Source organism: Triplophysa rosa, linkage group LG7 (genome assembly GCF_024868665.1).
Source record: "Triplophysa rosa linkage group LG7, Trosa_1v2, whole genome shotgun sequence".
Lineage (NCBI taxonomy): Eukaryota > Metazoa > Chordata > Actinopteri > Cypriniformes > Nemacheilidae > Triplophysa > Triplophysa rosa.
Genome location: NC_079896.1, coordinates 21,791,245 through 21,813,637, shown reverse-complemented (window position 1 = coordinate 21,813,637; position 22,393 = coordinate 21,791,245). Strand labels below are relative to the sequence as shown.

General features: G+C 39.4%; 1 protein-coding gene across 5 annotated transcripts in view; it reads right to left on the bottom strand.

Moving 5' to 3' along the window:
- The window catches only part of pkp4 (plakophilin 4), a 31,423-nt gene extending 10,512 nt beyond the window's left edge, over positions 1-20,911 (bottom strand). The window contains exons 1-11 of one of the 5 annotated variants that reach the window (XM_057337062.1): positions 20,746-20,911; positions 16,430-16,560; positions 15,223-15,335; positions 12,760-12,794; positions 11,557-11,679; positions 7,835-8,031; positions 7,330-7,765; positions 3,415-3,573; positions 2,943-3,144; positions 1,692-1,824; positions 1,323-1,536 (exon numbers count right to left, since the gene is read on the bottom strand). In XM_057337062.1, the coding sequence (XP_057193045.1) occupies positions 1,323-1,536; positions 1,692-1,824; positions 2,943-3,144; positions 3,415-3,573; positions 7,330-7,765; positions 7,835-8,031; positions 11,557-11,679; positions 12,760-12,794; positions 15,223-15,335; positions 16,430-16,555 (1,738 nt within the window). In that variant the 5' untranslated portion in view covers positions 16,556-16,560; positions 20,746-20,911. Of the gene's footprint in view, positions 1-1,322; positions 1,537-1,691; positions 1,825-2,942; positions 3,145-3,414; positions 3,574-7,329; positions 7,766-7,834; positions 8,032-10,010; positions 10,625-11,556; positions 11,680-12,759; positions 12,795-15,222; positions 15,338-16,429; positions 16,561-20,193; positions 20,708-20,745 lie in introns of those variants that run through there. The other 4 variants (XM_057337064.1, XM_057337063.1, XM_057337066.1 and 1 more) reach the window with 4 other exon arrangements.
- Between the last annotated feature and the right edge of the window lie 1,482 nt (positions 20,912-22,393).

Below are 22,393 nucleotides of genomic sequence, written 5' to 3'. Positions count from 1 at the left end.
ACTGATAGATCAGCTTCATAAATAATGTTACGACTTTATTCTCACAATCATCAATTTTTATTTTAACATGGCACTGTATCGTTAAAGCTGCAATTCGTATTTTTGGGGGGGTTAAAATAAACAAAAATCAGTTATTGAGCAAGTACATGATTTGTGAGTTGAGCTGTGAGGTCTGACTTCGCAGGGAGTGTCCGTTTTTTCAACACACATAAACACAGTGTCTACACCAGACACGACACGACAAAAGTCTCTATAGAAGACACTAGGGGGAGCTGTAGTGCATCTGCATAGTGCATATTTTAGTGTATATATTGTAACTAAAGCATGGTAATACTTGTAAAATGTACCACCACAACACAATCACTTTAAAAAAAACTAAAGCATATACCATAAAAATAACCTGCAGTACAAATTAATATTATTTCAGTGTGAAAACCAGTCTACCAAAATCTCATTAACATAGAAGTAAACTTATATTGTAGTCTTGCAAGTGAGAAAAAAACAGACTAGAAGCTTTTCTATGACTAATAGCATTTTAATGGTGGCTTCAATTCACTCCTGATCAATTTACAAGTATTTGGCGGTTGTATTATTGACAGGTAAAAGCCTAAACCTTAAGTATGATGACCCAATTTTTTCCAATGTATTTCCAAGAAAAAGAACATAGTCTTTATATTCAGAACAATATGTTCACTCAATATGGTCGTTTCAAAGCTGAATAAAAAATGTATGAGAATTAAAAGTCAAAGCTCTAAAACAATTAATCGTCATAATCGCAATGATTTATTAGACAATTAACCGTCAGCCAAATTTCATAATCGTGACAACCCTAGTAAATAAAAAAAAAACAATTAGTTGAACTTTCTCTTGAACCATTCAGAGGTATTTTTATTACTTTTACAGAGAGTGAGAAACTAAAAATCTCAGATATAGACGATTCACATTAAATTGTCTCTATGGTTTATGTATGACTAAAACACAACCCTTCTGTCTTCTGTCTGAAATATGACAGTTATAATAAACCACATGTTTCATGACACCTTCTGAAAAACAAAGTAATACTCCCTTGAAATTATTCGGCAATACTTCAGATCAGCTCGGAGTGAAAATGTTATATTGCAATGAGCTCGGCATTTAATCAAATACTTCCCCTTCTACACGAATCAGCATTGAGATGCATTACACTATATCTCTTATCTGTGATGCACAGCACAAACTGATCTCATCACAGAAGCGAGCGTGAACACGAAAAGAGAGGGGAAGAAAGACGGCAAATGCAAGACTCGTGTCAGTCAGTCATGTGACCCCAAGCACCCACTTACCAGTGACAAGCTCTCGCACTTCTGTGTCTGGTGTCTTCCTAAGCAGACGAACCAGGGCCGGGATTCCACCGGCGTTCCTAACGCAGACTTTGTTGTCATCCGTGGCTTTTCCGAACACAAGGTTCCGCAGAGCTCCGCATGCGTTCCGCTGAACTTCAAGGGTTTTGTGGTCAAGCAGATCCACCAGGTGACGGATACCTCCTAGCCGACATACCTGTAGTGTGCGCACAAAAGTGTGCATATTGAAAATGCCCAAAGTGTGTATTTTCAGTGTGTATGTTGTTTCCCCATCTGCACAAAAGCAATGGTAGAAGCACACCAATGCAGCTAAGAGGGAACGCTGGTGTGTGTGTGTGCTTGTGTACATACCTCTGCCTTTATGCGGTTGTCTCCGTAGCAGAGATGTTGTATATATGCTGCAGCATTGGCTTGGACTGAGGGGAAATGATGTTGCAGCATCCGAATCACCTCTGGCAGCTCAGGGTCTCTCCAGGCAAACTCCCTGAACCCAATACACAAACAAAACACACAAACATGAAAAACCTCATTTGACAAATGGATGTTTGCGGGGTTGAGTCAACATTTCAATCTTTGCGCTCACAATTATTGTGTTTACATGTTAGCATCAGGACAAACAGCTAAACATATGGTGTGGGTCCAGCTTCTATTTTTCAATCCCATTTGCCAAATATGCCCTGCCTGCAAAGCGATCTGGTTTACATTTTATTTCAAGCTCTTTGACAGTCTGAAGAATAAACGCAGCTGAACACAAAGACACATACGCACCAACGCAGCAGAATCAACATATTAACAAAATTAGATTCATGCGGCAACATAACAGGAAGACTGGCATGGGTTTCACTTACAAGTGCAGTCATCCAAAGCACAGTCTCCGTGTTTAAACGCCAACCACTTTAAAGGAGTGTCAAAACCTTTCAGTGTGTGGGTGCAGGTGAGAATACATTTGTCAGAAATATTAAAACGGCAGTTATTTTTGCATTAAAAAAGTTTGGCGGTCAATGTAATATTTCAGGCTGCCAATGGAAACTGAATTATATTTATCCTGCAAGTGATGCTTTTAAAATTTTCATGTGCCTCTTAAAAGCAATTTGATAAAGAATGGCCAGAATTTATTGGGAAAATTTCCCAAACAATAAGTTTCGTCTGTTTTGTTGGATGTAGGTCCATGACACCCATTAAAAGTCCAGTGTATGAAATTTAGCAGCATCTAGAGGTGAGGTTGCGAATTGCAACTAACGGCTCACTCCACCCCTTCCTTTTGAAGCACTACGGCAGCTGACTCAGCAATAAAATGTCATGTTTTTGCTTCTTTGCCAAAGGAGATAACATATTTACGAACTGCACTCTGTAGAGCAGTTTGTCCGTTTAGGGCTACTGTAGAAACAACATGGCGAATTTCATGTAAGGGGACCTGCGGTGTATGTAGATAGAAATAGCTCATTCTAAGGCAAGAAAAACATAACGCTTCATTATGTAAGGTCTTTATACACCTCTGAACACATAGTTATGTTTATTATATTGAATTTCTGTCAATAGAAAAATGACACACTGGACCTTTAAAGCGGTACCCATTGAAACCACAAGGCTTTAGTTTATCACCTGGGATCTTTGTGAACGCTGTCTATTGAAGGAGATCTTGTGATAGCGTTGTCGACGGCAGCCGCGTGTCTGGTGTAGTTCGCGTCGGCCGTGCGGTAGTGGGCGGGGTGATAGGTGTCAGAGTGGGCTGCCATGGAGAATAACCCTCGCTGGTACCTCAAAGTGCTACACTGACTTGTGGTCCTTTGTAATGTACCAAACCCTGTGTAGAAGAGCGGGCAACAGTTAGGAATAACAGTGAGATAGATGCTCCCCATGAAGCCCATTAAAGATTTCTCAACAAGGAGCAAATTATCTGGGCAATGCTTTCATCATTTATTTCATAGCTCTAAACTATAACATTTTAGGAGTGGCTTCAAAAGTAATACTCATATGGAGCATAACTGAGAACCTAATTGTGTCTCCAGAGTTATGAAAGAGCAACCCATGAACAATCCAGTTATCCTCTTCATGAAGGAAATCTAAAACATACCTGTATTGTTTTTGGAAGCAGTGCTTTGGGAGCCATGAGTGGGACTCTGGTACAGAGGGTTCTGGAAGGTTCTGTCCTCATAGATGGGCGTGATGTGGCAGTCAGGGGAGCGGGCGTCCTGTCCTAACTGGCTGTTTTGACTGTAAGAGGTTTGCAGGCCTACATTAAGATCAGACAGGCACAGTCAGTGACCATCTCAGGAGCGTATGAATCTCTTACCTCCTGAAAAATGTGCTTGTGCACTGTATGTTTATTTTTATTCAAACCCATTCCAAAACCTAAAATCTACAGTATGCTTTTCACAATGAACCTTCAGAAATTGTCTGAATCCCTGAAAAGCACAAGGTTATGTATTTTAGTGGAAAAACTTCTTAGTTGAATGACTGTACAAGCAGAGATCACAGGTGAGTAGACTTTGTGCAAATGAACCTCTCAAGTCGAAGTGGAAATGGGAAATAATCTGTTATAAATGATCACTCCACTGGACCTTCCCACCTTTAGACAGAGGAAAACAACCGCTGCCCACAAATGAGATCTCATAAAAATCTTAGTTCTTTCTCCTAGAAACGGAGACTTTAAGATCGGATACATACAAATATTATTTACCTAACATGTGTCTCTATATAAGAGATCATATATAAATGGCATCTTGGCAAATCTCAGCAGTTTGAAACCAAGTCAAGATCTCAAACAAAGGGATTTCAATACGAACGTTTCACATCAAATCCTCTCAAGTCCAAATTTTCTGAGCTTTTCTATCCACATTAATTACATACCTAATATTTATAATGCTCGTCAACGATTGCGACAATTTTTGAAAACCGAGATGCGAGTTGTATTATAGAAAAAAATGCTATAATTGACCACTCCACTGAAATTGTACACCATCAGACGTATGTGTGAGCGATCCTGACCTTGAGCAAAGATTCGAGATGTTGGCCCATAACGTGAATCAATATGAATATATGAAATATATATGAATTTCAAGATTACATTTTTCATACAATTTACCAAAATGCAGATTATTTTGCCTACATCAACATTTATTTTACACCTCCACAGTCTTAATGTATTTTAACAATTGTCTAATTTGTCATATTTTATTTCTCTTATACAATTTTAGGTGAATCATCTGAGACTAAGTTGATGATTGAAACACAACGAAGAATTCCATCAAATCTCCCGAGCAATCTCTGAGCATTAAAGACACAATATGTACGATTTTTGCAGCGAAATATCCAAAACCGAACTAGCACAGCATTAAATATTTTGTTTACTTTTGACCTTACATTATCACAAATTTTCCAACATTGTTTACATCCAGTGAAACTTGCAATTTAAAGCAAGGTTACACCCCTCCTTATCTTTATGGCTTGTGTTATAAAATACTATATTAAGATTTTGAACATGATTTGTGAGTCTCATCAGATTGATCTCCATCGGCAGTGAAGAAAACAACAACTCCTCTCATCATTCTAGGACCTTCACAGTGTCATCAAGCTACACCTGTGTCATTGTTTCGAAAATGCGATGAATCCCCTGGACTGCACCTTTAAAACATTCCTCTGGGGGTAAAAACACTATGGGTTTCTATTCCAAATATAGAAAGCTGCAGTGGGTCACGTGGATGTCTGCTGGTCAATTTATTGCAACAAAACAAGTGACGTGCATAATTCATTGTGCCATTCAGCTGAATTAGCAAAAGGTCTTCAACATCTCTTCACCCTTTCTCCCAGGCATGATTTCGAATAGCAAACAGGTCATAAGCGATTTGCTCATAAACGCCTAACCAAAACTGCATATTAGATTAGCCAGTGGTTATCAAACTGGGGGCCCCAAGATGGATCCAGGGGCGCCACAGATTTTGTGGCATTTTATGAAATATAGAAATTTATCATAGATTTTATGCAATCAAACATCAGAAAAATGACACCACAAACCAAAAGAATTGAGGTTCCAGCATTGTATAACAATGTTTTTGGTTTAATTAAAATTCTAAGTTTAAGATTATACGTCTTTATTTGGGGGGCCGCAAAGCGATGCACTTAACACAAAGGGGGCCTTACAACGAAAAAATTTGAGAACCACTGGATTAGACAACTACTGGAGCATCATTCCCGACACTACTGACAAGCCCTGTGAATGTTGTGTGGAAAATTCTCTGCAAAACCAAGCACATTTCCCTTAAAAAACTAAAACTCAATATAAAAACGCAACATCAAAAGGCAATATCAAATGTGTGATTACAAAACGGGTTTGTCTTTGATAAATTTGTAATCTCCTCATAAATCACTAAATTCACTTCTTTCAGAAAGGCCCAGAGTTAAAAGCTTTTCAAAGGTTTTACACCGCGCGCCATCTACACAGAAATACCGCACAAATGGGGTAGTGGGGCACTTCTGAAAAAATATGCCACAGATCTGAATGCGAGATTATCATCAGAGTAATCCTACGGAATAGTAAAGCGCACACACGATATCTGTGGAGCTCCAGTTTTATGTGGATGTTCATTGCAGATGGAATTGAAAATGTAATAAGATCTTGAAACAATACGACATAAGTCACTATTTTAATGCTGCGCAGCACTTTTGATTCCAAAACTCGTACGCACGCACAGCATCTCATTATTAGAGTCGCATACCGGGGTTATGATCATTCGAACAGGAGCAATTACATTGATGCTATTTTGTCTTTTTATGAGAATCGATTTGTGTCCGCCTCCCTGTGGCGCCCACCCAGACCATCAGCATGTGCAAAGAGTCGCCTTATGACCCTTTTCACAAATGTTTTGAGTATGTTATAGTCAGACATTCAAGTTATGAAAATGTCAATATTTTTGAAAAATATCTCAGGGGAAATGTTATTAACCGAACCAAGCACACTCATACACGCACATATAGGGGCAGTTTCCGGACAGGGATTATCTTAAACCAGGACTAGCCTTAAGTTAAATTAGGATATTTAAATCATTTTTAAAAACATAATTTACAAAAAACATTACTGGTGTACATCTTGAGACAAAACAATCACACGGATATATTTTAAGATATGTCATTGCAAGTTGTTTTCGATCAAGAAACTTCTAACATTTAAATTAGTCCGGGACTAGGCTTAAACCCTGTCCGGGAAACCGCCCCATTATGTAACAGCACTACTAATCCTTATTTAACATAATGCGCATACGACGCTAAGAAAGTTTCACACACATTTAATCGGTGCCTCTAAATCCTCAACTTTTAAAGAGTGGTGTGAAAACTGCGTTTGATACAGTTCTGGTTTGGTCAAGGAGGAAGAGTAAATCGTTCTAAGGATTTAAACTTCATGGAATGTTTTGCGGATCAGAAAACGAACTAAGAATAATGCGAGTGTTGCTGTCCCACGCAAAACTCGCCACTCCAATGCTAGAGCACTTTGCAGAGCGTTGCAATGTGCTGCTGTGTGTTTTGAGTGTCTTTAAAGGGATACTTCACCCAAAAATGAAAATTCTGTCATCCTTTACTCACCTACGAGTTGTTCCAAATCTGCATCAATTTCTTTGTTCTGATGAAAACAGAGAAAGATATTTGGAAGAATGCCTTTAATCAAACAGATCTTGCCCCCCATTGACTACCATAGTAGGAAAAAATACTGTCTGGATCTGTCTGGATGCAAGCATTCTACCAAATATCTTTCTCTGTGTTCATCAGAACAAAGACATTTATACAGATTTGGAACAAATCAAAGGCGAGTAAATGATGACAGAATTTTCATTTTTGGGTGAAGTATCCCTTTAACATATTGTTATGCTGCTCACAGTGTTCTGGGTGGTTGCTAGGACCTTCGGATAGGTTACTTACCTTAGAAACTACAACAATACAATAACCATAGCGATAAGCACAAAACTGTAAGAAATTAAACTTCATGTTTGTAACCCACCTGTAAGACTGTCTGGTCTTGAAAGAACCATCCGTTCAAAGATGTCATAGGCTCGTGATCCAAATGAAGAGTGATTGCTGTCGTATGCACGCGATTCATGCTTCCCTAGTGTTCCGTACTGCTGAGGCTGGGCGGTCATACCGGACCGCAAGAGTGTTGGCGGCGACCCTGACTCCGACCCCACCCCGTTTCCAAGTCGCCCCAAGTAGGTGGAATGAACTGGGTCTGGGGCGTGACTGGAGGAGAGAGGCAAGGTGGTGCCGGGAAATATGCTAGGCAGAGGGCGGGGCTCTGAGACTATGGGCGAGCCATAAGGACTTCCCAGAGATGTCCGCAGGGGCTGACGGGACGCAGGTGGGGAGGGAGTGTAGAGCGGGGAGGGAGCAAGAGAGGGAACGGAACTGACGCGCCTCATGACACGCCCGCTGCCTCCCACCTGAAAAACATTACATATGAACAAACACCAAAAACATACAGCAAGCTAATAGGAAGTGTGTGTTTATACCTGTGTTGAGGCCTGTCCTTCAGCCCTAGAGCTCATGGCAAGGGTGGGGCTTCCACTAGGGGCGGAGCTAGTCGACTGGGACCTCCCTTCAGAGCGCCTGGGCGTCACAGTGTTGCTATAGTAACCACTGACCTCCTGGTATCCACTATCTGGATATGAGTTCATCTGAGTGGAGCTGCGCGAGTTAGCCACAGACCCTGAGCAACAGCAGAAGAAAATATAAAATACAGAGGTTTTTATATAGTTTAATACTGTCAACAAAACTGTTAAAACATCTCTGTTTGGATGATGGATTGATATTTTGGGGGTTATAAAAAACACTTATGCTTCAAGATAGTACCAGTAGCCCCCCATCATTCATCACAAAAATAATATTGACTAATCTCTCAGTTTGTAGTCGGTTTGTAATTTATGTTTTACAATACAATTTCTCCAATTCAATGGAGTGTCTTCAGTCAGTAACTACATCTTTATCTTTCCAGCCTTCGGCAACACTCATAATGATTCTGTAAGAAGGACATATTCTTAGTTACAGCCTAATAAACGCCCAACTGAGAGACTCAATCAATGCTGTGACAAAAACAGCCGAGGAAAAGGACGTTTAGAAATTGATAGCACAGTTGATGCAACTATTTTCTTTTCCTTATTTCTAGTCTAGTGATTTAACTAATGTTAAATTAAACATGCCCCAAGAAGCAGTGGGTTACAGTGCATTTTATAACTGCTAAAGGCGTGATGCCTAAAACCCCCTTAGCTGTTATAAAACGCACTTGTAACCCACTGCTTCGCGGGGCTTATTTCTTTTATAAAATGTTTATTCTATTTGCATATCAAGGTTTCGTAAAATAAAGTAAATAAAGTTAAATTTAGGCTATGTAATGCGGTCAGCAGTTATAACAGCTTAGAACTCGGCTCAACCAATCAGAATCAAGGACCAGAACTGACCGTTTAATAAAATACAATATTTTGGTCACACAAGATACAACATGCTTGTCAAAATAAATGTCTTACATTTTTTGGCCTGCACAAGTTCAAGTGCCCCACATGATTACTACAGCAACAGATAAACACATGACCTATGACTAGGGTTGGGAATCGAAAATCAATTCCAATTTGGAATCGGAATCGAAGGCTAGGAATCGGATCGGAATCGAAAGGAATAGGAATCGGATACTTGAGATTAAAATTTGAATTCCTCTTATCAATTCCTGTGTGCATATTTTCAGAAAAGTACATGCGTTGCATGATCTGCTGATATCTCAATAAAAGCCCTTATGAAAATTATCGATATTTTTTACTATAGTAAGCATAGTTTAGCTATAGAATTTGCATTAAAGCACAGGAATCACAAATTAACCATAGTTGCATTATAGTAACTGCAGTTTAACCATGATGTAGTTCAACTATTATAATACAAATTGTAATAAATCAGAAAAGGTGTGTTTCTATGTGTAAATATATACAAAAAGGTGATCATAAATATATATATTTTGCAATAAGCAGGCTAAATGACCATACAGGTTGATATCTAAATGTTTTACTTCAACTGTGGAATCGAAACTGGGAATCGATAAGAATCGAAATCGATAAGCAGAATCGGAATTGGAATCGGAATCGATAAAATTGAAACGATTCCCAACCCTACCTATGACCAAGGTAAAAGCTCATACATAATTGTTTCTCGACTCTTCTAATTTAGAGGGCATGTACATGACGTCACCGCACGGAAGTCACGCGAGACACCGCCCACTGAGTGTCAGAAAGACTGAACGCATGCAGCCGCTGTCTGCACTTTATTGACTGTACAAACAAACTAAGGAAGAAATCCAAGTTCTTCCAGCATTTATTAAAATTCAAGCATTGTCATGTGAGCCTTGTTCTTTGTTCTATAAACACGCAGGGATGGTTAACGTTAGCTAGCCAACACTTTACGTAATAACTCGGATCACTTACAAACTTTTTAACTAAGCAACTGTTAGAAATCCCTGAAACACGTTTTAGGAAAAAGAGCGGAGTGTTACGTGTTAACATAATAAGTGTTGTTAATCAACAAACAACACTTATTATGTTAACACGTAACCATAGTCAACACAATCACTCATTAAAACACAGTGGGTCTCATTTCATTAAGTTAGGTGTTCGTGTTAAGGGGTTGGTTCGCGTAAAATTTACTCACCCTCAGGCCATCGGAGATGTCGGTTTCTTTAGCATAACAAGCTGAAACTGGTCATTGAAGATCCACATGCAAGTCCATAGGTGCCATGTCTTACAACGTTCAAAAAGAAGATACAAGCAACACAAAAGTCATCCCTGCGGCTACTGATGATAAATTAATGTCTTACGAAGCGAGTCGATTGGTCGGTGCATTAAAGTGAACGTTTTTTACAACATTAGTATCGGTAATCTACCGCTCCTGCATCTAAACCTTCGGGCAAAGACCACGCGCCCATGTTCCCTCCTCTGAGCTCGGCTCTTGAAGTGGGAATTCCGAAGGGAGATTGGCAATTGCATCTCATAATATAGCCGTTTGGATCACATTTGGCAAACTGAGTAAGAACAACAACGCCGTTTTCCCTTTTTCCGACTCGACCCTTCGTGTTTCGTCCACTTTAGCAGCGCATTCCTGGGCTCAAAAATGCTGTTTGGAAAAGCGTCCTTCCTGTGGCACTTCTCACGCATGCGCGGACCGATTACCTGAACTTTGAAAATACATGATGCACGTGACGTCGCCGTACAAGAACAAGCGGATGACATCACTTTACCGCGAGAGTGATTCAAAAGCGTATGGAGTAGTCGGCTCTCGACTCTCTCTCGCGGTAATGTGACGTCATCCGCCTGTCGGTTCTTGCGGCGCCGCACCAAGTCGAACACACCTTTCGGCAAAAAGAAAGACTGAATGCAGCAGTGTTTAACTCTATCTGTACTCCAGTTAAAACGGGGAAAAGTTTGTGATTGATTGTACAAACAGTTAGAACACGCAAATTTTAGATATCTTTTTACAGACTGCTGAAAGCTAAAAGGTCACGCTGTGGTCACACACTGGTCAAACATCTTCAGATGATACAAAGTGGCATGAGTACTACAAACTTGACCTTTGGAACGCAGTGAAATCAGTCTACCGCATACAAATGCGTATGAATGCAGGTCAATAGAACGAAAATTCTGTTGTGACTGTGACATTATAACTGACCAACATTCACTTCAGACACTTAAAGAACTTAAAAAACAACAATCATTACTCCCGACAGATTTGCTGGCTCTTTACAAGCATCTCAATTCGCATGGGACTACAGTTACATAGGGTTTTCTTAACAAGCCATTTCATAAAAGGTATAAGAAGTTGTAATCCTTAATGGCACATTAACATGACGCTCGGAAAAGGGCTGCAACAATTACTGACATGATCGATTCAAGACAGTATTAAAATTATGAAGAAGCTCTTAGAATAATGACATTAATTCACCTCCCTATTAAACTGATCCTGTCCAAACAGGCCTCAAGTGCCTGGCATTGTGACTGCATGTTTGTAAACAGGATTTACATTTTTACAAACCGAGAGATGAGTCAATATTACTTTCTTTGGTAATTGACAGCAGGCCAAAGATGCTGTTGATATACAGCTTAAGTCTTACTAACCCAGAACATTCTTATCAGACATTTGTATGAATGTAAATTGATCATATAGAGGTGACAGAAAACATCTGGAGTGTGAATGAACGGACCCTCACTTTCACGCACGGAGATCTGCTCCAATTCAGGGGAGTAAAGTGATCCCTGACCTCTGACCCCAAATGTAGGCGAGGGACAACCATCCGATGGCTTGGAAATGCCCGCGCCTGAGGATTCTGGCAACCAAAGAGTTTACACAGTGTAAGTTTAAGTATTTGAGTTAAATATTAAAGTAAACTGCATGCCAAAAAATGACCATTAAATAACATGGGCAGTGCACATTGTATGATTTTGTCCATGATGCCCAATTATTGTCTCTCTCTGCAAATGTTTTATCCAGATGACTTCTTCAAAAATGACTAAAGTTCTCATATATTGTTCCAAATAACCAAATTTAGCACAAATGGAAAATAAATGCTGCAGAGAGCCTTGAATACAAAAACCAGAGTTAAACCATCAACAAAGGGAACTTTCATCACCCCAAGCCAAACTATGCGCTGTACACATGTGACCGCAGCCCTATCTGAAGTGCCACACTTCTGCCTACTAGTGATGTACCGAAATTTCGGCTGCTGAAAACTTTTGGCGGAAAATGACATTATCAGTTTCAGCCGAAATAAAAGGCTGACACTAATAAATATAACAAGAACAGCGGAAAGAAAATGACACACAAGCTCTGTGTGATGCAGGACATTGACTTGTGGGTGTTTTAAAGCTGAACTTTAAACGCAACAAACTCTTTGTCAGTAACTGATGATGTAGCTCACGTGGACTGTCATCCAGCAGGTGCTGATATCACTGAAGCTCATTTTAAGCCTGTTTACATGAACTGACTCACTGCCCCTCTGTGTTCTGCGTGTTGTTTTCATTAAAATGATTGTGCACCATACTGTATATAAACTTCTTGTATTAGCAAGAGCTGCTGAGTTTGACTATAACTTCACTGCTGTTATGCATATAATAATTCCAGAATAATTCTAAAACTACAATGTTTAGATGATTGGCAAAAAAGTTATATTTGATTGTGTTGCAACGACCAAGGAAAAACAATATATTTTGTATTGTTTTAAAATAAGTTCTCCTTCATTTTTGTGGTTTTAGTGTGTGTAATTAATACAATTAAATAAAAACTATTTTTAAAAAAAGTAATTTTTGGTATCGGTTTCGGCCCACAATTTTCATTTCGGTGCATCACTATTGCCTACTGTTATTTACAATAGATAATAAAGAGAAAAGTAGCAAGCAGCAAGAAATACCTGCTGATCTCCACAGTAGAGACTTCTCAGAAGAGCTGGAGGAAATAAGACAGTCATGAGAGAAGACCACAATAGCACACACAAACAGGGCACAATGCATCTCATTTTCCAAAAAGTCAATGCAGAGCAAAGAGAACCGCTTCATTTGCCCTGAAATATGGAACTATTACCGGTGCACATTAATCACGGTGTTACAGTCTACCGACTGTCACATTTATCTCTCTGACACAAATTTCAGATCCATCTGATTATTCACGTGAAATTAACCGACTCGTGCGTTTGGAAGAACTGAGGAACCGGAGACATGTGAGGATGTTTTGAAACCACAATGTTCATGCCGCCGTCATAAAACTGCAAACAAGTGTCTGCGACAGAACATCAGTGTCTGCTATGGATGGGTCAAAGGTCACCGGTCATCAGGCAATGGCGACAGCTGAGGGAGGGCAGAGTGGGACAACAGGAATGCCATGTAAGGAAAGGTTAACGGTGGATGGGCCATGGTGTAGCAAACTGGTGCAGGAGTGCCCAAATGGGTCTCCTTCAAGAAAGAAAAACTCAACAGCAAAGACCATCTGGTAAAATAACACGGACCCTCCCTGACTCACAGTGAAACAAAGCAACTGACATGTGAATACAGACAAACAATCGCAGATAATTCACTGTGGAAAAGCATGCTGGGAATTACTGTACTACTGCGTATGCCGAATGCGGGGGAAATAAATGAATACGTGTAAATAAATCTAATTGTTGTTGTGCACTGAGTCTATTTTCAAAGCGATTCTTGCAGCAAACACCTCTGGAATGCTATTTCTGTAACACTTATTAAATGAAAACACTTCACAATACCCTAAAGCTTGAATGTGTTTATTGTGAAATGATAAATATTCTTTCATTTTGCATTAGGGCAGTTAGTAAGAGTGGAAGGAGACAAATGTGTGTTTATCACAGTTTATCCTTTACAAACTAATACAGAACGTAACAAATAAATAACAACAACTGCTGCGTTTCTGTGTTGTATATGTGTGTGTGTGGGGGGGGGGGGTATGTAGGAATAATCTGTACAGTGGGCGGGAGGGACACATTATAAACCTCATCAGAAATATGGCATGCGCCTAGTTGCCACGGATACGCTCGGATATGACATACCAAATGACGCTTAATGGGCTATCTTAAAAAAAGAAAATTCAGTCATCATTTACTCATTCTCATGTCTTTTCAAACCTTCTGTTGAACACAAAAGATGATATTTTGAAGAATGCTGTACATTTTTGCCCATACAATAAAAACTAAAGGTACAGTCTGGTTTTGTATTCCACAAAATACATTTTTCCAAATGGATTCTTTCTATTTCACAGAAGAAAGTCTTCTGACTGACAGGTTTAAAAACATGACGATGAGTAAATGATGACAGAATTTTCATTTTTGAGTGAGCTATTCCTTTATTACCCTCCAGCTATGTCAGTCACTTATGCATTTATGTCATAAAAGTCTCCTGGAAGTTTACTTTCATTGGTTCAATGCACAAACTGTGCCTGGTGCAGATTGGCACCTGAATATGAATTACAGAACATTATGTGATAGTTGACCTAAGTGGAGGCTGATGCTGGTAGAATAAGTACTGAGCTTTAGCCATAAATTTAGGATTACCATTTGCATTAATTCAGGCCACATCGACCAGTTGTTAGAGGTTTCTGGCTACTCTTAAAGTTGTCATTCTACTCACCCGGCTACATTTTTTACTTCATAGATAAATAAATCTCTTAAAAACATAATGATTCTCTTCCAAAAAGTGACAGCATTCAATATTTTTGGAAGTGGGGAACATGTGGTCGCTACATCCCCTGTATGTAGGTCATGCTGAGTCATTTCACCGTGGCATTTGACCAATATAAGTAATATTTCACCCAAAAATGAAAATTCTGATTTCATTTTTCATTCATTATTTCTAAACCCACGTTTCTTTCTTCTACAGAACACAAAAGGAGATGTTTAGCAAAATGCCTAAACAGCTGTTTTTCCCATCTACAACCAACTGACTGGTTATTTAAGATAATAAGCTCCAAAAGGAACAAAAACACACCACACAATTAAACCATATGACTTGTGTTCTACAATATATCCCTAGTCTTATGCCATGTTGGTAGCGTAATGTGAAAAACAGAGCCGTATTTTTTGATGTTGTGCATCAAACGATTGAGTAGAACATGTACGTTTCTGTGTAGAAACTAAGCTTCCTTTGAAGCATCTTTGTGTTAAAACCAAAAAAATCATATATGTTTGGAACAATGTGAGGGAAGAATTTTAATTTATGGGTGCTATATCTACTGTCACAGCAAATTACAAAACCGCACATGTTATAAAACACACATAAATAATTGATAATTTATCAACAGGGACATTACGTCAGACCTGCAAAAAGAAATTCTGCTCACCGACAAAATATTTCAAATTCAAATGTTTTACCTGTCACTCGCAGCACCTGGAGACTCCGCCCCCAACCTGCATCGCTCCAGCTGATTGGCCACGATTTGTCTCTCTTCCTCAAGTTCTCTAGTTAGCCGTTCGAACTGGAGCTCCTTCACAAAAACACGACAGATAAAAGAGTCACTTCTGCCGCTTCTGTGATCAAAAACACAGCCATAATGTGAAGGCCATCAGCTATTAAAAATCCATTCTACACACCGCATACTCGTTTCCAATTATGATATTAATTTGGCTTCAAAAGCCATCGTCTTTAATTCCCGTCTCTTTGCAACCACCATTCTGTCTCACTCTTGAGTTTGTGCCCTCTTCCTTTCCTCTTGAGCTGTTTCTGAAGCCTGTCTGTGTGTGCATGTGTGTTTGTTTATGTGTGTGTGTGGAAGACGAGGAGGCTACGCTGTTGGCCTGCCTCTCAGATGCAGACAGACTTGTTGATGCAGCTGCCCTTAAAGGTGACACACGCAGTAAACCACACACAGCCACACACTCGATGTTGCCTTGGCTCGATGTTTTAATATCAATGTTGCTTTTTTTATGACTGACTTCCACTGTTGTAAGCAATGCAAACATTTTGGAGCGCTGCGCCTGTCTGAAATGGATTTCATAAGTATGGCAAGTTTCATTTCAAGCATTCACTTGAGGTGGTGGGCAACAGTATTGCTGTCATTATTGAAGGCAATGAAAAGCAGAGATTAACGGTCAGGCAATGACTATCTGCCTTGTGCCACGCTGTGAGCTACCAGCTGTACCAGGCCTCTGCTATTCAACCTATTGTTCAGCGTGACAATACTTGCCTATGTCCTGATTCTGTCCAAACGGAGCAGAAAGAAAACACGAGACTTGACCATTGACGCAAACAGAGACAGAACACAGTCAAATCAATGCTGCAGTTTTTGGTGCCCTGGTAAAACATGTCCAGCAATGAAGATTCACACTGGTGATTGTCATCAATGCTAACAAGACATGTAATGATTTTGCAAACAGTTTATGAGCCAATTTCATGACATTTGAACTGTGAAAGCAAATTGAAGCATCAAAGCTGATGTCGCTCGATAAACAAAGAAAAGTTCGAGAAAAGTTAGCTCACAAAATGAGTCTAGATTGATTATCTCCATCTTCAAGGTGAACAATTAATGACTAACAGGCAATGGCTACCCAGAAACAAGCAGATGGCAGCGTTGCAGTATACCTGCTCTTTAACAGAGGCCAGCAGATTGGTGGTGGTGGCGGCATCAGTCGCCATGTTGTTGTTGGATCTTCCCTTACTGCTCAGCACCTCCCCTTCCTCCACAGGGCTTTGCCTTGGAGTAGGCATTCCCCCTGCACACACGATCACACACAAACATCCACCATTTACATGTGTTGACACTAATGCAGCTTGTATAACAACCATTCACTCAATATCGCTCTATTTATGTATTTTTCTGTAATTAAAATCAAACTATTTAGTATTTGAACTGATAAAGTGGTCAACCAATATGTGTTTATGGCCTAATTTATGTTAGCAAATAAGACGTACACAAAAATAACACAATTAAAAATGTGATTTCGATTGACAAGCCTGTCAGTAAATTCTGGGTTGTGCATCAGAATGAAAGATCACTAGCTGTAAAACGGTAATATTAAAAATAGTATTCAAATATTAGTCATGAATAATACTTCACTGACTTTAGAGTATTTTAACCCATTTTACAGTGCTTTTAGTGTTCAAAATCAGCGTGGGATTGTGGGAATTACATACCAAAAAAATAATCCCATTACTATTCTGCCCTACAAAGGCAAATTCGCTAGAGTGTGAAACTGAGATAAATGCCTTTAAATATTTTTACCTGTTATTTTCTCATTGACTTTTTGAAGTTACAGCCCATTTATTTCTTGAAAAAACACAGAAATTTACTCAAGATACTAATCCACATGATAAAAGAGGTCTTGAATGTCCCAAAAATATAATTAACTCATTTTCGACCAAAAGTAAAGTTACTGCCTTTTGCCTTTGCAGGGCAGTATTATTATTACTATTCCATGAACATTCTATACATTTGACGACATGTTGGTAGAATTGATAAATTAATTAATCCACACAGATCTTCTTTTCAGACTAGAAGTTTATAGAATAATAACAATGCCGCCATCTCTCTCACTCTCTTTCATTCTCTCTCAGTTAAAGGAATAGTTTACCCAAAAATGAAAATTCTGTCATCAATAACTCGCCCTTAGAATTGTTTCAAACCTGCATAAATGTCTTTGTTAGGTTAAACACAAAGAATATATTTTAAAGAATGCGGTAAAGTAAACCGTTCTGGGGCACTAGTAGATTTTTTTCCTACTATAGTCAATAGTGACCCAGAACCATTGGGTTACATTCTTCCAATTATACTGTTTGTGTCAGCAGAACAACGTAATTGATCCAGGCTTGGAACAACTTGAGGGTGAGTTAATTATGACAGAATTTCATTTTTGGGTGAACTATCCCTTTAATTTATCGTGCGAGACTGAGAGTGCAGTGAGTTAAGTATAAAAGATGCAGGTTTTTTCATATTTCCAAACTTGGACTGCTGTGTGAAGAATTAATAAGAACTAAAAGCTATAAACTTGACACGAAAATAGCATCACATCGTGTCTGCGCTATAAGCGAGCAGTTTATAATAAATAAAAAGGACACCGCTGGAGTGATGCTGTTTTCCTGCATAACTCGCTCATAATATGACACCTTTGGAAAGAAAGACAGACACAGCAGTTAAAATTTGAGTATAATGCTGGGATGAGTCTACTGTAATGATTTACTTTTATGCAGATATTCAGCCATTATACACACTAATATACTGTATATATAAATAAAATAATAAAATCGTTATATCCTTTACACACTATCACTATCCTTTACACACTATCACATAAATATTTAATATCTTTTCACTATGCTTATTTATCTTCGATATATATCAAAAACTGGTGAACTAAAAACAAGTTTCTTTCTATCAGTGCTAATAGAAAGAATTTCTAACAGTATGTTGCCATACTCAGCACTTTTTACAACTTTTCACAGCCATGCTGAGATGAGAAACATCCGGCTGAAAAGAATGTATCTTGTTTACTGGAGAACAAGGCCATTGTTGCAAGGCACAAAAAGGAGAAAACCTGGGCACTGTGTACCGAGGTGCCACAGTATGTTTATATCATGACATTGATGGAGTAGAAAACAATCGTTTTTTAAACGTTTTTTAAAAAGATTCACGTATACGAAAAGATTGTCAAAACGATCTACGCTAACATGGATCCAGAAAATAAGTAAAACTGCTGTATTATGCATGCCAGACCAGTAGATGGGGATGTCAAATACATCTTCGCGGGTCTGCATGGACGCTGGCTATCAGACCCATGAATTCTAGAGGCAGCAGTACTCTAAGGTTTGTAATGCACTATTCTTTGGAACAATGTTCATTTTAAAAAGGATGTTAGCACTGCCGCACAAAGTCTATTGGCTAATCGTAGTTCCTGGCAACATTATGGCAGGGCAACAAGGGATGTATTCCAACGTGTGTTCCAACATCCCAGCATGCAACAGCCTGACAAGACAACCTGTTCCCTTCCCTATTCCCTCCCCCAACCAACTGCAAAAATAGTCGGATCAGCAGATGTACTCTCTTCTTCTTACTGTATAGCCTTAGTGTCTTTAAAATCGAAGGACGAGATTACTCTTTAGCTTGGCCTAAATATCCCACAAAGGTTCAAATGAAAATTACTAAGATGCATACAGTACAGGGATGGACAAAATGATGGACACCTAGCAAATAAACATTCTAGCAATAGATTCAACTTTTGAATTCATCTATCAGAACATCTTCCAGTTGCTTTGTGGTTAAAGCACAGAACCAGCTTCTCACCCTTTTCATAATGGAAATGGATGCTCCTGAAACACCAAACAGTCTGGCCGTTGATGAGCAAGTGCTGAACACAACATGTTTTGTCACAACTTGTTCAGAACCTTGTTATGGCACGCAACAAAGACAATATAGTAACAAGAGAACTGACACATTAATTTTTTTACAGAAGCCTACACAATTCAAATTAACCCCTATATACTGTAACACTAGGTGTTTATATTATTTTATCCAACCCATACTTGAAAACTGAACACCTTAAGCAGATGGTAAAATCTTTAAGATGACTAGGAAGTTCACAACCCCCACACACACACACAGACGTTTATAATTCAATGATTCGAAGCTTATAAACTTCATGAAAGGCTGTAACCCAGTGTGTTGGCATGCTAAGAATGAATTCCAAATCCACTTTGGAAGTCCTTAAAATCCCCACCCACTGCACACACCGGATTAACCGAAAGTCTGCCGTCAGTCAAAGCACAGGCCTGACATACAGAAGAGAGGAGAGCTGCCGAAACAAGCAGGCCATCTTATTAGCAGTAATAAATTGGTATTTAATGGGACTCATTGGACACTGTGTACTATCACACAGCATCGTCAGAGACATCGTTTTCTCACCTCTAATAGAGTGAAAACCCAACCGTGGCCATTTGAAATTCAAAACTCCCCTTCTGCTGGATGCTTTTCCAGACCACATAACATGCATTGTAAAGACAGCTATGTATCTAAGGAGCACGTCTGCTAAACGATGATGCATTGTCCCCGCAATCTTTACATACAGTAATTGTGGCCTTCGCAAACCAAATCACCGCACAGCAGCAATTACACGGTGCACAGCAGCAAACCTGCATTCAATCTGAACTCTAGTCAATATGATGAGGCAGCTAAAACTGCAACCACACCGGCATCCCCGGTCAGAACATACAGTACAGATTCCATCGAGCTCAAAGAGTAAGACTAGAGAGAGATGCTTCATAATGCATTAAGAAAAGTGTCTAATAGGAGATTCAGCTTGAGTGCAAATGACGGCATCTAACGTTACCAGTCTACGTAATGGAGACCAGCCTACCTCACAGGCGATGGGTGACTAGGTTGCAGGATGCCATAACAAATGCCATCAACCATTTTAATTACAAGCCACGCAACATATCCGATGTCTTGCCCAGGTAAATATTTGATGAACAGATGGGCCAAATGCGCCATGCGGTGTTCAGAGGGACACGAAGGGTCAGAGATGATGGTGGTGGTGGGAGGTGTAGGTATGTCGATTAGAGGTGGAGACGACACTACACCTGCTTAAGTTATTTAGCTGTAGCATTGAGAAGGCCAACAGTCTAATTACGAAATCACAACTATCGTAAAATGCATATTTTCCGCACAGTTAAGCACTGCGATAAAAACACTGGAAGGAGGTTTAAAGCATGCACAACACATCGACAGGAAAACACACAGCGCACTGAACACAGCGTCTACTGCAAGTTTTTAAAGCGAATGTTTGAGGTTTACAGATAAATGACAAGCAGGGAAGCGTTCGTGCGATTCGGCGCTGAATTCTCGTCGCCAGCGCGCGCCAGATGTTAGAAACGCTCCACCGGAGCTGCGCGAAATCTCCAGCACTTACCGCAACACCTCCGAAACGCAAATTATTCGCGGCGACGGATATATCCATTTGAAACGGAATCGCGGGGTGACATTATCTCCAAACGTGTTTTTATGCGATGAACTGAACGGGCGGCTCCGGCTGGCTCTCGCGCGCTTCCATGAGCAAGAGGGTCAGAGCGCGTGACGTAGAGACGCTTCACATAGAGAGGTGCTGTTTCAAGGCATTTAAGTGTGTTGCCATGTAGTCGAAAGGGAGTTGATTCTGATAAATACGATTCGATAGGCATGAAAAATGCGGACACGGCAAGAAAACAGTCATTGTATAATGTTTTAATCTTCTGTTTGTTAGTGCGTTCGTTGTTTCAAGTAAATACGTAACTTTGCGGTCGTTGAAATGACTTACTTTGAAAAGAAAACTGCTTTGTGGGTTAAACTAAAGTCTACACAACTCTAGCGAGGACTAGCTGATGCGACTTGAATAAATTGTGAAGAAGACGTTAATAAATTGCTGGGTTTCGGAAGGGGTTTTCCAACTGAAGATTAGGCAACATTGCCATCGTGTGGACGTCTCCCTTTGGGAATGAGCTTCTTCCAGAATGACGTTTTACAAAAAAAAGAATGACGTTTTACTGCCTACTTAGCAAATACTGCCACCACAGTTTGATTTACACAGTTACACTTATACATTCGTATATAAAAGCATTTAGACAAAAGAAAAAATAGACCAACGGCAAACGTTAGACATCTCGGATTTTGGATATGTGTTATGTCCCACATCAAACCCCTTATAACTATTTAGTAACATGAGTTAGTGACATCAAAACAGCGCCTTTACAGAAATGATTTCCGGGTTGAGGTAAGAAATTTCCCAAATCCGAGGTGTCTGGAACACAGCATAAATAACGTTACACCAGTATGAAGTAGACAGTTTCCAGCTTTCTAAAACACCGATTTTTATGGCTCTCTGATCATATACCTTCGAGGTTATTCAAGGATCATGTTATATGTGCCCAAAGCCTATGAATCTAATAAAAAGAAAATAATAATAAAATGTATGGCTAGAACCAGTAGCTTAAAATTAACTAGCTCTCATAGGGTACCAGCATAAAAACCTTCACATCTCCTCACTATCCACTTTTGGCATTTAGCAGATGCTTTTCATCAACACAGTAGGTTAATTGTACAATCTGAAAGTTAAAAGCCTAGGTCAAGGGTGAAATGATGAATGAGTGGGCCTGTCATCTAACTTTCCAGCGCTGGGTCACACGTGGTATTGAAAATATAGCATTTGTTTGCTTCCAGGGGCCGGTTGCACCAGCTGTGCGTAAGTTACAACTTAGCCTAGTTTTGACTTAAATGGGCGTTAAGTTACAACTTACGCACTACTAAATATTTTTGAGTTGCACCATTCAACTTAGTTGAAGAGTAACGTTACGTATAAACTATAAATATTTACGGAAGCCTCCCGTCAGGAGTAACTGTAGGAATAAAATAGCAGACTCACTGAACTAACTGAATAAGCTCTTATATTTTCACTCGACATTCTTCGATACTTTACACATATTATAATGCTGACATTTACAGTCACTTACATTTTAAAACAGAGAACATTGTGTGATGACATTATAATAATATATAATATAATAATAGAGGCTCTAACAAGAACC